The following is a 12815-nucleotide window of genomic DNA, read 5'->3' as shown; positions in this document are numbered from 1 at the left end:
TCTACCACCTGACAATTAGCTACTGAATTTTGTGCTTGTGCTTCCGATGTAGACGACACTTGATCAAAATCTTATCCAATTGTTTCATTGCTTCTTGCCGAGTTTGTATATATGAAAGTTATAAAATATAGATATACTAGTTCTAATTATAATTCTTTGTAATTATTTTGTAGTACTTTTCGGGGAATCCTAACAGTTATTCGCAAGAGTTGATTGACGAGCTAAGAGATATGTGGGTGAATTATTTAAACAATCAAACACAATACGATGGAGATTGAAGACGACGGTCAAGTTTGCTCTTGTACATATTATTTGATTATTTTAGAATTCTAGTTTTAGTAGCTAGCATTAGATTATAGAAACTTTATTCTAAGACATTATTCAAAGAATTTGATGCTTTGAATGAAATTGGTTTTGTATATAAATTAAATTTAGCAAATATTTTTTTGACATGATGAATAAAGCAAGCAAAAATTTATTTTTAATAATATTATTCTAGCTATTTATAAATTGTTATACAAACCTGTCAAAAAAAATTTTTAATTAAAAAAAAAGCGTATATATAAGAATCCGCAAATACAGGATAATGTATGTATATTGTATCATTTTAATTTAAAAAAAACGTATAATAAACCTAATAAACCGGTTGTGGTCAATAAATGGTTTCAAAGGGTAAGGCAAGGAGACTGGTTTTTAATGTTAAATGGTCTCCTAACCTCTTTACATATTATATATATAGTTATCTAAGAAACTGGTTTTACCTGTCAACTGGTCTCCTAAATAAACAAAGAAACCAGACATAATAACCGGTCTCTTAACCTAGGACACCTGTGAGATGGAGATGTGTTGTAGTCCGGTTTCATAGGCCATTTTCAACCGGTTTCCTAGGTCTTTTTTGTAGTAGTGTACAATAGCCCAAGCAAAGGGGATATATTTCATTATTGCCATCAAGGGCTATTGTAGACAAAAGAATGCCCTCATAGTTACCCTTAAGGTGTGCACCATCCACACCTATCAAACTTCTGCATCCAGCAAGTAACCCCTCCAGAGGTCCTTTTAGAGCAATGAATATAGAAGAGAAAGACAATGGTCTTTCTGGATGATCTGGGGGTGTCCATGCACAAATTGCAATAGACTCAGGGTTTGTTTCTTTGACAATTTCACAATATCTAGGCAATAACTATAAGAAACATCATGCCCCCCATGTATTTCTATCAATGCTTCTGCCCTCATCTTGTAAATAGTGCTCTGTTTCATTTGCATTCCATATCTCTGCCATAACAACTCATTCAGAGACTTTGCACTAATGTCATTGTTTGCTCTGATATCATCCAGTAGCTTCTCTTTTGCCCACTTGCAGGTTACCATTGGGTTGCTCACTTCTAACCCTAGACAAGTGTGTTCTGAGTTTTGGATGGATTTGATAGCCCAAGCTGTGCCATCTGGTAGCCTTGAAGCATGTAGTCTCCACATACAACCCTGGGCAGAACATACTGCAGTATACCTAGTGTTACTAGCTTTGTCAACAACCACAGAGAAACCACATTGAATGCAGTAGTCTCTCACCACACTTCTCAAATGATGCTTGTCTAGAAATAACATCCAAGGCCTAAGCACTATCTTTCCAAACTCATCATCACCATATACCTCACCATTCTGGTATAACCTCTTCAAGTAGTTAGATTCATGTTTTCCATCAATCTTGACATCATCATCATCTTCAAAATCATGGCCCTCATATGGGTCATACTCATCATGAATGTTTTCCAAACCATCATCATCAGATAAGCCATCCTCAGAGACCAAACTCTCATCAGTGTTAGTCCCATTTCCAGTAGGTGAGTGCATTTCATCATCATCCAAGTTATGCCCCCTTCATCTGTGTGCAAACTAATTACAGCATTGTTAAGATCAGTTCCATGGCTGCTACTGTTCCCACTAGTAGGCCTCACATTCAACCCTTTTCTAGCTGCAGTGGTTTTAGGAGTTCTTTTTGCTCCAGCAGATGTTGTTTTGGATGCATTTGATGAACCCTCAGTTGTACTAGAAGCAGTGTTAGGGTGTAACATAACTAGATTAATGTCATTCACAGTAGTACTAATAGTAGTCACTATTATTCTATGGCTAGGGCTAGTACTAGGACTATGTAACAATGGAATGTGTTTCACAGGTTCATTTTCTTCCCTAGTTACATGAGCCCTCCCCCTTCCTCTTCCCTTTCCTGTACCTCTTCCCTTAAGGCTAGCTCTCCCCCTACCTCTTCCCCTTCCTCTGACTGGACTGGTGGGTACACCTTCCTTGATTACATCAATCCATGTTTCCTCTATTGCTAGGTTAACTGGATTGTCATTTGGTGAATAAGGGATAGAGGAATTAATTGTGTCAAGAAATTCAGTAGCAGAACATATCTAAACTTCTCTATGCCTTTGGCTCCTCCTAGGTGTGCTAGTGGCAGTTGGTTTCAAAGAGGGTGCAATAGGTTGTGACAACCCATCATTACTCTCCACAACTTTCTTCCCAGACCTTAAGCTTTTCACAACCTTCATGAGTTCAGATGGTTCACTAAGTTCCCCAACCCAAATGTAGATTAACTTAGACCCAGGTAAGTTAGCAAACATTTTCATTAAGTCACTGTCAGTTTGTAATTCAATGTGTTTCATCTTAAACACATAATTAAAGAAAGGGTTCTTTGGGACTTGAATTTTGTTTTCCCGGGCCTTATCTTCGTACTCTATAACTAAGTCAATTAAATTGACGGGATCAATATCACTTACAACCAAATCAACATCAAAACCCTTATATTGAAATTTCAAAACCACAGGTTCAGACATTCTTCAAGAGCAAAATATACATGCAAGAAAAACACATAAACATAGTATCAACAACTACAAAATGAAGAGAAGAACAAAAAACCAACGAAATTCAGAAAAAAATCGACATACCTGGACAATAATCGAACCTTTACAAACCCAGGAGATTTTGCAACCTTACTCCTCAATTGCACTCTTTCATTCGAAGCTCGCTCAAAAAATTAGGGTTTAGGGTTGAATCGCATTCGAAGCTCGCGCAAAAAATGCCCCAAATTCGCAGGTGAGGAAAATTTTTACGCCTCAATCGCAATTGAACAGGGACACAGTTGTTTCTGGTTCAGAAGAAAAACATGGCAAAGAGAGAAGTCAAACTTTAAAATCAAAATTTTAAGTCAACTAACGTTTGTTTAGTTTGTAATGTCACGTTTCCTAACTGCAAGCTAATTAAGGGTCACGATACGTAAAGAAGTTTATTTTTGGCTACCAAATAGAATTTAAAATAATACAAGGTCACTATATAGAATTTCCCAAATTATTATTTAGAAAATAATATTTTTAGTTAAGGACTTATGGCCCACCTAATACAAAAATTCTGGATCCGCCATTGAGTCTTTGTGCTTACTTACCTAACAATGCCCAATTAAAAAGCTTGAAATCTCACAACCTAAGACCCCTTGATCTTTTTCCAAGCTAACAAATGGATCTTTCTTTGACCTTGCTTCTGACCCCACCAGAAATGAGGGAGTAGTGGCATGTAATTTGATTAGTGCGACAAAAGAAACATTTGCATCGAACTCGTACCAATAAGGAGTGATGCAAATAATGTTTTCAAAAATCTAAGATTCCAGTCATCTGCATCACACTATATTCTAAGTGCAAGGCAAATGATACTTCTTTTCAAAAACTGAAAATTAAGCATTTGCATCGCGCTTTGATCAAGATGCAATGTGATGCCTTTTTATAATAGTTTCCAAAGAGAACATCATTTGTGTCACACGTTAATTAGGGTTCAACGCAAATGTACTTATATTGCATTGTGCATTTGGCTTGTACTTGCAACCACAACGCAAATGTTGATTAATTTGAATCGGAACATTATTGTCAATATAGTAATCAACACAACCGAGCAAATATTTTTCACTAATAAAAGCAAATGTGAGCCCTTTCCAAAACTCACACTAATGCTAAAACTTATACGCTCTCCATTTTTAAACAGATGCTCCAATTTCACTTGCATACTTGCCAATGCACAATTTTGACTATTAATATCTCTTTTTTTTAGGAGATGACCAGTAAAATCTCTAATCATCCGTTATTATTTGAAAATATATGTTGAGACAACTTCAACAATATCTTGTATGCTACATTGTGTTTCACACATATGTGAATATTATCCGAGAGTTAGTGAGGAAGATTTACTAGCTTTAATGCAAAAAAAATATCCTTCTAGATGTTGAAGTAATTGAGGCCTTGCATGTCAATCATTATGAGCTACTACAAAGGTAGTAACATATTTAATTAGCCAAAACATGGGCGGCAAGTAAGCTCTAGTATAGCCGTATATAATTGAGCTTTTTTTTCGACTCTTCATATTTTAGAAATATTTTAGATTTGACTTATAAGTTTTTACTATTCTACTTGTAATAGGTTTTCTTGTTTTAAACAGTTAGGACTCTTTATTTTCGTTGTTATTTAGATAGAGTCTATGTCTAGCATAACTCTTAAAAGTGTGTGAGGTGATAAGACTTAGTTAATAGTAGTTCTACATCTAGTTGGTTTATGACTTATGGACTATTCCTAAGTACATTAGGAGAGTTTAATTAGCATAATTGTGTTGTTCATTCGGTTGAATTAGTCAATGAAATTCAAAAGTTTAAGTGGTCATTTGGTAACAAATTGCAGGAGTCCATTACCACCAAGTAATAGTAATAGATTGATGAAGACTGAACCAAATAAGAAGAAATGAAATCGATAATTAATTCTATTTCTTAGAGCTCAAAAACAATGATTATACATGCTCCGAGTGTTATTCATTTGTTGATCTCTTCATTGAAACTTTGTGGCTTAATCTTAAGCTTTCATAAATTCACTTTTGTTTTGTTTACTTTGTGATTCGATTGCTTAAACTACTGTTTTGTTTACTTTGTGGTTCGATTGCTTAAACTATTCAAACAATTCGACATGGACGTGTTATTTGAATTCTTGGTGATCAACTTATTTATTTTATTTATAGGATCCACATAGAAAAATATCTTCGTTATTCCACACACATCTATTTGGTCTATCTATAGATCAAATATAATGCAAAACTAATTTTTTTTAATAAGGTAAGGAGAAATTTTGACAAGTTGAGAAGAATAAAAGGAATCTCAGCATGTCAAGAGTGAGAACCAATCGCAAGACCTCCTAGAACCGGGAATAGAACTCTAACCACTAGGCTATCTTTCACTCTCATGCAAAAGTGAAAATGAAACATCAATTTTAAAACTGAGGAAGTAGTATTTATGCCTGTTCATACAAATACTAAACTAACGCATGATTTCGTTATGTAATCTGAACTCTTATACCATTTCAGAATATTATAACTCATCCGTGGCCCAAACCTTCTGTATAATGATAATCTTCCTACATTAGAGCCTCACAGTGTACAAAATCTGATAGCATATAGCATAAGATCAGCAATCTGATAGCCAAATCCCATGTGTGTACAGCATTTGCTAACCATTTGCAGAAACAAAAACTATGAAGCAAAACTACTTAGATTTCATCAAGATACTCTAGAAGATCATCAACATCCTGCCTCAAGGTCGTAACCTTTTGCTGGTAAGGAGCAATCCGATTTTCGATTTCCCGACCGCTCAGCTTCTTTTCGTAACAATCTACCACAATTGAATGTTTAGCAATTAACCTTTCTTGTAATTCTCGCTCCTTTGCAACAAGTTCCTCTGCCTACAAAATACCCAGGTATGATTCTATCAATCTTAAAGAAGAGTAAGCATTGCAAAGTGCTTTTAGGAAAGAGTAAATGAATTTATAATCACACAAACAGATCTTGTCAGCTACACAATAGGTTTGAAGATGACACCATCTAATTTATACTCCCTCAGTAAGCTTCTTGTATTCCTTCTTGAGCAACCCACCGATAAACTTTTTGTTAACTTCAATGGAAATTTAACCCCATCAGGTCATCAAACACGTGACGTGGACCGCCAACTAACTCCATCTCTCTATACACTCTTTCTACGTGATGTGGGATCCCACAAACTCCCTATCACCCAAAATTATATACCAAAATTCTATAGATACCAAGAATTATTAAAATGCACGCCCAACCCTAACAGGAAGTATATTTGAAGACGGAGAAAATTATAATCTGAAATGATTGCATACTTGACCATGGAAAATGAAAATAACCATACACAAACCTTAGGAAAGATTTGGGCTGCTTGTGGAGATGATTGCAAGGTTGTAAGCAAGGGCTTCAACTCCTTTGAAAGCTCTTTAAACAAACTGTCTGCGGCTTTTCGAGCCGTTTTACAAGCTTGAACATTACCAGTTCTAGACAATTCAATCAATGAAGATTCCAGTTTATCATGGATTGTCAAACATCGATTGATAATATTCCCAAGCTGCTGGATTGTGGTTAGCACCTAATATCAAGAAGGCCGAAACATAGGAGGGGGTCCCAAATTAGCATATAATTTAATGAATAGATTTTACCTTCTTGAACTCATAACTCCACATAAGTGACAAACTATAAACTAACCTCATCCCATTGCAGTTTTGCCAAATAGGAGGCAGAGGACTTGGAAATTGAGAAGTCAGCATGGGAGTACGCAATACAAGCAACGAAAAGGAAGAAAAATCCAGAAATCAACATCAATGGCTCCCTGAGCAAGGACAAACAGCTAAACTTGTAGTAGACCTGAAAATCATGACAGCCACCTCACATAAGAGAATATAAGGTAGTTGATACGGACTTAATAACTTAAAGAACAAAGAGTCTACATCACTTAGTTACCATCACAAATCACCACAAGGATGAAGGAACCTTTATTTTCAATATGCCACCTAAGCCATACAATCTAATATATACTATTTTCATTGCCTATGATGGATCACATAAAAATAGATGGCATTCCCCATAATTACTATAGCTTTTTAAATTCTATCTCATCTTCTTCCCAAAGTATGAATCTTTGGCACAGTTGCTTTGATGAAACGAGAAGGTTATATGAGTAGTTAATCAGTGATGGAAAAGCATTCGAAATAAGGAGATAAAGCGTAGTTTAATAATCATGATATTCGCAACTAAGACAAAATCCTGCTCTCTAGATGTGTAAGTATGTTGACTCTTCAATCATAATATTTTGGTGTTCACTGATAAAAACTTTTAGGTGATTCTTGATGCTTTCAAGTATTTCTCCCCCAATGTTGTGCTTAATTCTTGTATTCCTATCCTACACATAGGGTCATTTCCCATCCTACAAATAATTCTTGTATTCTTCATTTCCCACCCCAAATCATTGGTCCATAAGATACATACTTCATAAACTTTACTGAGCTTGGCAGGGGAGGAGTTTGAAAGATATTTGTTGGAATTTCAAGAGTTGATCCGGTTAATATTTCTGCTCAATTTTTATCAAAAATCACAATTATACTGGCAGTTTAATTTGAAAGAGAAAATCAATGACTGAAAGCTTGACCCCTAATCACCCAATAAGTTAGAGTGGGTCGTCCAAATTTTATGTAACAAATCAATGACCCAAACTTTACCATAGTGATGCTTTGTTGTAATCTAAGTAGCACCGATACGGATACGGGTACGAATGAGGGTATGGGGACGGAAAACGGCAAAATTAGAAGTTCTGAAAACGGGTACATCTTGAATTCGGCAAAAAAATAAACTCAATGAATAATATTGCCTTAAATTTTTGTTTTTGTAAATCAAATGGAAATTATTATTAATTTATAGTATTTCAATCATAAATTATAATTAGATTTTTAAGGAACAATGTTTCATACTTATGACTCAACGGAGAAAGTGATACTCCTAAATAAAGAGAGTAAGAGACTAGAGAGATTAATATGTCATCTTTACTCTATCATTAAAGTAGATGACAAGTGTATTCCTAAAAAAAAATACAGAAGAACAGAAAAAAGTGGATGACAGATGTAAACAACACACTATACTAAATGAAGCGTGAGGTTTGAGGAGTGAAATTTTTCTTCTTCCACTATCCACAAGATCTCACCCCCTCTCCTCTCTCTGGCTACTTCCTCCGTGCTTCTTCAGGAATCTAGATTCCAAGTCAGATTTTCTTTTAGGTTAATTTCATCTAGACAAATTTTGGCAAGCCGGCGAGCCGACGAGGGGCAACTGGGCGAGACTTCGAATGACTTCGACCCTTCTCAGTTCAGGTGAGACAGAATTGCGAATTTTCGAAAACCCTAGAATCTGAATTTTGGCCTTTAAAATTTCACTAAGCGTGGCTTTCTTCTCAAAAACGTACCCAATCCATACCCAAATTCACCTTAGGCGTCTCCGAAAATAACCCACGTACCCACCCTTTTGGATTCGTTTTGGGTATGAATCCCAGGCGAACCCGTACCGTACTCGTATCCAGTACGGGAAACAGCACCTTGGAGGCATACCTGTGCTTCATAGGTTGTAATTGTCAACCACGAAAGGATTTATATAATTCAAATGCTCCTATTAGAGAAAAAATCCCAACATAGAGTAATTGAAGACCAACTATTTCTCAAACTTGGCAATGCAAGATAGCATAACTCACAATGCCACTGTTATCAAGTGAAAATGATAATCAATACCTTAAACCCAAAACAATCATTGTCAAGCAGACAGCCATTATGATTTTTAACTTACACTAGGCATCTCAAAGTGTAATAATCTATACCTGAAAATGTTGATTATGCTCTGGAACCGCATTGGTCTTCTGCAGCACCAGCACTGGTCGACCACTTATGTCCAGGTGACTCTGTTTCGTCTGTCAAATATGAGTAACAACAAAATTCCATGTTCAGATATATTAAACATCCAAGCTTTGCTTTTTGGAGAGGGAAAGAAAACCAGTGGGGGGATGAGCAGGGATGGCAACCTCTTGCCATTGTTCCACTGGAAATGGAGCAGAAACAGATATGTCACTTGACCCTTCCGGCAAAACAACCTGCAGCAACGGTTCATTGCGAGAAACGTCAGAAAACACAACCTTTAATTGTTTATATAATGATAAAAGGTATGAAAAGAAAAAAGTTTCCAAATTGAAAATCTTTCTTCCCTCTTCTCTTCAGACTCTGGGATAAATTTCTTGAAAAATTGTTTTGGCTATTTATGAAAAGGAGGGAGACTTTGATAGCTCTTACAGGAAATTGCAAGTATTACAGGGGGATTTAATATCCAACTGCAGAGCTCAGACATGTAACTACCCATAGGGTACAAAGACTATGGCACCATGCAGGACAAGCATCCTATTTTCCTATCATGAACTAAGGTCTCTTTTAGACCTCCCAATTCCAAGGGCCTCAAAAACATAAGAGATTATGTGCAATAGTAGCAAGCAGAGTCAGTATTAAGCACGGTTACCATTTCCAGCTTGTTGTTTAAGCAGGATGATTACTAATTATTTGAATTAAAACAGCCTTCCACAAGGAAAACATTATAGAACCTTACTATTACTACTACTAGTAGTAGTTTCTTTTTGTTTTATGCCTTAGTATTTAACCTTTTTTTATGTATGACATTAATCTTTATTTTGGAGCTATCAGAACACAGACGGATAAGGTCAGTTACTTCCTAATCAGATGAAACATAAATAATAACTAGTATGCTATAAAAAATCATCATACATGTAAGTGAATGGAGAACAAGAAGAGGAGATCCCGTTGAACCCTCAACAAAGTAATACCTTCACTACAAGCTCATCGACCAGTAGCTCATTAATAGGGCTACCGAAAGAGATGTTAACAAAACGTTTTCCTTGAGTTGCAAATAAGTAATCCTTTAGTGGCAAGCCATATCCAAAGGTAAAAAATGTTTTCCAGCCACCAAGCAGAGGATACCTCGGTTCAATTTCTAGCTCAGTCTGCATGAAGAAAATAAGATCAAAACAAAGACCAAAATATCAAAAACAATTTTTACAGCACTGAAAGAAACTTCACATTTTTCGAATTACTCCACAGATTAGACGTGGAAATATTGCCAATCTCATCTCTATAGTAGACTGAATGTGCGCTTGGAGGTAGTTTAGCCACTAGTCTGCTAAATGCTGAAGCACCCTTTGTATGTGGACTCATTTGATAATCAAGTCTGCGTAAATTAACAATGAAAACCCACAAAATAAGAACTTGCTACATGTGCTTCAAACATGATATATATTTAATATAATATACTGTAATTTAGGCAAATGGAATAAAGGAACTAACCTAGAAAATTCTCCCTTGAGAACAGCACCTCCATGGACAAGGTTATAATGCTCAGTAATTTGTACATTTCCCCAGTGTGAAATTTCTATCTCACGCACTAACTTTTGAGCAACTGCGAATGGCTTGTTGTATTCATAATGAACAACTATTGGGGTATATGAGAAAGGAGATTGGTTCTCATATGGTCCATACTTGATCTCAGAACCTTGAGCTTTGCTGTTTTCTAGTTTTGTATAAGATTCAATTCTTGCATCAGGCAGTTTAACAGTTAGAGTCTGGACCTTTACTGCATAGGGGGATAGATAATATGCACTATCTTGGAATACAACAAGCTGAAAATCACCCTGGGAAACTTGCTCAGGGAAAGGCCTCAAGATTTGAGCAAATACAGCTAAAACCTCCAAAGTCAAACTTTCTCCCTTGGCAAGTTTCCTCGGTAGAGAGACAGTGTAGGATGTTAAAGATTCAGGCATCCCCTCAGATTGACCAGATTGAACTGGGAGACTAGCTCCACGACCTTTTGTCTTCCCTTTGCCTACATGAGGATAAGCTGACAAAAAGGCCAAATGTTTTGCCTGGCGATCTGGGAAGGCAACCAGCAAGTCTGAAACTGGGTCATTTCCATCATTTTCCACCTACACAGCATGGTACCATAATTTCGAAGATAAGTTCTATGTAGCAAGGAGCAAATATACAGTAGCTGCTGAAGTTGGAATGTTACTAGATAATTTGAAATATGGCTGAGCCAGATGCATAAGTTAAGCATGAATCATAACCTAAACACAAGCTCCTCTAGAACTAAGACTAATCTTGATTCCTAGCATCAAGGCTCGATGGTGTAATAACAAGTATCTCGACCTACATCCAAGTTCAGTTTTTAAAGTTTAGGCAGCATTGTTGGTAAGCAAGGATACCTGCAAGTTTATCCATTATCTGCAGCATTTAAATCCTATGAAGCTTTTTTCTTTTCACCTCAAAAAAAGTAAGCTTTCAGTTAAGAAAAATGTTCAGATATGTTCTAACAAGTTTAAATAAAGGCTACCCAAGTTCAAGTCGCAACTAATAGGATCAGGGGAGTTCCAAAAAGTTCAGATAGCGGATTTTCAGTTGAAAAGATCAAAGCCTTAGATACAGTATATATAGATATGAATGCACTACCAAAGTGCTGCTGCAGTAAGCATTCTAAGTTTTCTTTGGCTTTGAAAAGTGAAAATCCAAAACGAGACAACTAATGATGTCAAGCAGGACATTGCTCCACTTCACATATTTATACAATGCAAATGTACCCAGATAAAAGTTTATGACTAGAAGTGTTAAAGTGTGTTCATGATAGTCAAAGGACACTAAAATATATCTAAAGACCAAACAACTAAAACTTGAATGCAACTATAACCACTAGTTTTTACGAGTTCCTCTCTCTATCACTAATAGAACTTTCAATTCCTCCAACTACTACGCAAGCAAGGGTAGTGTCCATTGCACAACATAGCCACAAAAGTATATGTATACTCATACATTGTAAGCATAGATTCCAATGAAGAGAGAGCCAACAAAGTCACCTTAAGAGTGGAGGTGATGCGCACAATGTGGGATGTCAAATCAATCTGCATCACCATAGCAAGTATACATTCAGCTAAAATTTCAGGAAAAAGATCAAATTCATCCAAAAAAGCAAGAAAAACACCAAGGAAATCCAAAAGCATCCAAATTTTCGTCTTTCAATATCAGCCCCTGTAACCCATCAAATTAAGAGAAGTGGGAATTCCAACATTAATTTTTAGGCATCAAAACAAACCCAATTTATGGTGCAACTCATCTCACCATTTCTTAGAAATAATTAACACTAATTCTCCGCATCATCCTTAATATTACAGAATTAAACCACATCATATTCATAAAAAATTAATATACCAAGATACAAAAACAACGATCAAAAGCTAACAACCCAGAATCAGTCTATCTTATTGCCTTACATTTGAATCCCAGATCAGTAATTTCTATGTTTTCTTAAGAAAAGATGCAAATGTCCATAATTAGTTTATACAGCAAAATCCAGAGCTTCAAAAACTGAAGAAAAATGGCAAAAAGATACGGGTAGAAGAGAGACTTACGCGACGGTCAACCTTCGAGATAATTAGATCGGAGAGAACAGGGGAAGAGAGAAGAGCAATTGAGAAGATGGTGATAAATAGATCTAGCTTCAACTTACAACCTAACCCCATTTTTGTTGAGTTCACTGATAAATTTTGATTTCAGGATGTAGGGAGGGTTTTTAATAGCCTTCCGAGGCTCTAAAACCTCCGACAACAACGATCAAAGAAAGCTAGTTTTTTTTTTTCCTTTCTTCTTTTTTGGGTATGATGGAACGGTTTTGCATTTAGGTGTAGACAACATTCGATTTCACACCACCCAGAGGTTTGCGAATTAGTTAAGAAAGATTGGGAGAGGACTTATGAAGGATCGCCGGCTTTTGTCCTCCAAAGGAAAATACAAAACTCCCTTAGGAGTATCAGAGGATGGTGCCTTAGCTTTAAGAAGGCACACAACATTAACTGGGTCGAC

The 12815-nt window shown here is 36.2% G+C and overlaps 1 protein-coding gene across 1 annotated transcript; it reads right to left on the bottom strand.

The window, feature by feature from the left end:
• Nucleotides 1-5272: 5272 nt before the first annotated feature.
• Nucleotides 5273-12579, bottom strand: LOC104900975 (dolichyl-diphosphooligosaccharide--protein glycosyltransferase subunit 1A). The gene is made up of 10 exons (XM_010688517.4): nucleotides 12365-12579; nucleotides 11813-11857; nucleotides 10254-10888; nucleotides 9990-10137; nucleotides 9737-9913; nucleotides 8930-8998; nucleotides 8729-8818; nucleotides 6577-6735; nucleotides 6236-6460; nucleotides 5273-5759 (listed from the first exon to the last, which is right to left on the bottom strand). Exons 1-10 carry the CDS (start codon nucleotides 12473-12475, stop codon nucleotides 5568-5570), a joined length of 1851 nt encoding a protein of 616 aa, XP_010686819.1. The 5' UTR covers nucleotides 12476-12579; the 3' UTR covers nucleotides 5273-5567.
• Nucleotides 12580-12815: the final 236 nt, after the last annotated feature.

The sequence above is a fragment of the Beta vulgaris genome, chromosome 1, assembly GCF_026745355.1.
Source record: "Beta vulgaris subsp. vulgaris cultivar EL10 chromosome 1, EL10.2, whole genome shotgun sequence".
Taxonomy (NCBI): Eukaryota; Viridiplantae; Streptophyta; class Magnoliopsida; order Caryophyllales; family Amaranthaceae; genus Beta; species Beta vulgaris.
Note: the sequence above shows the minus strand (reverse complement) of the source record. Positions and strands in the feature narration are given on the sequence as shown.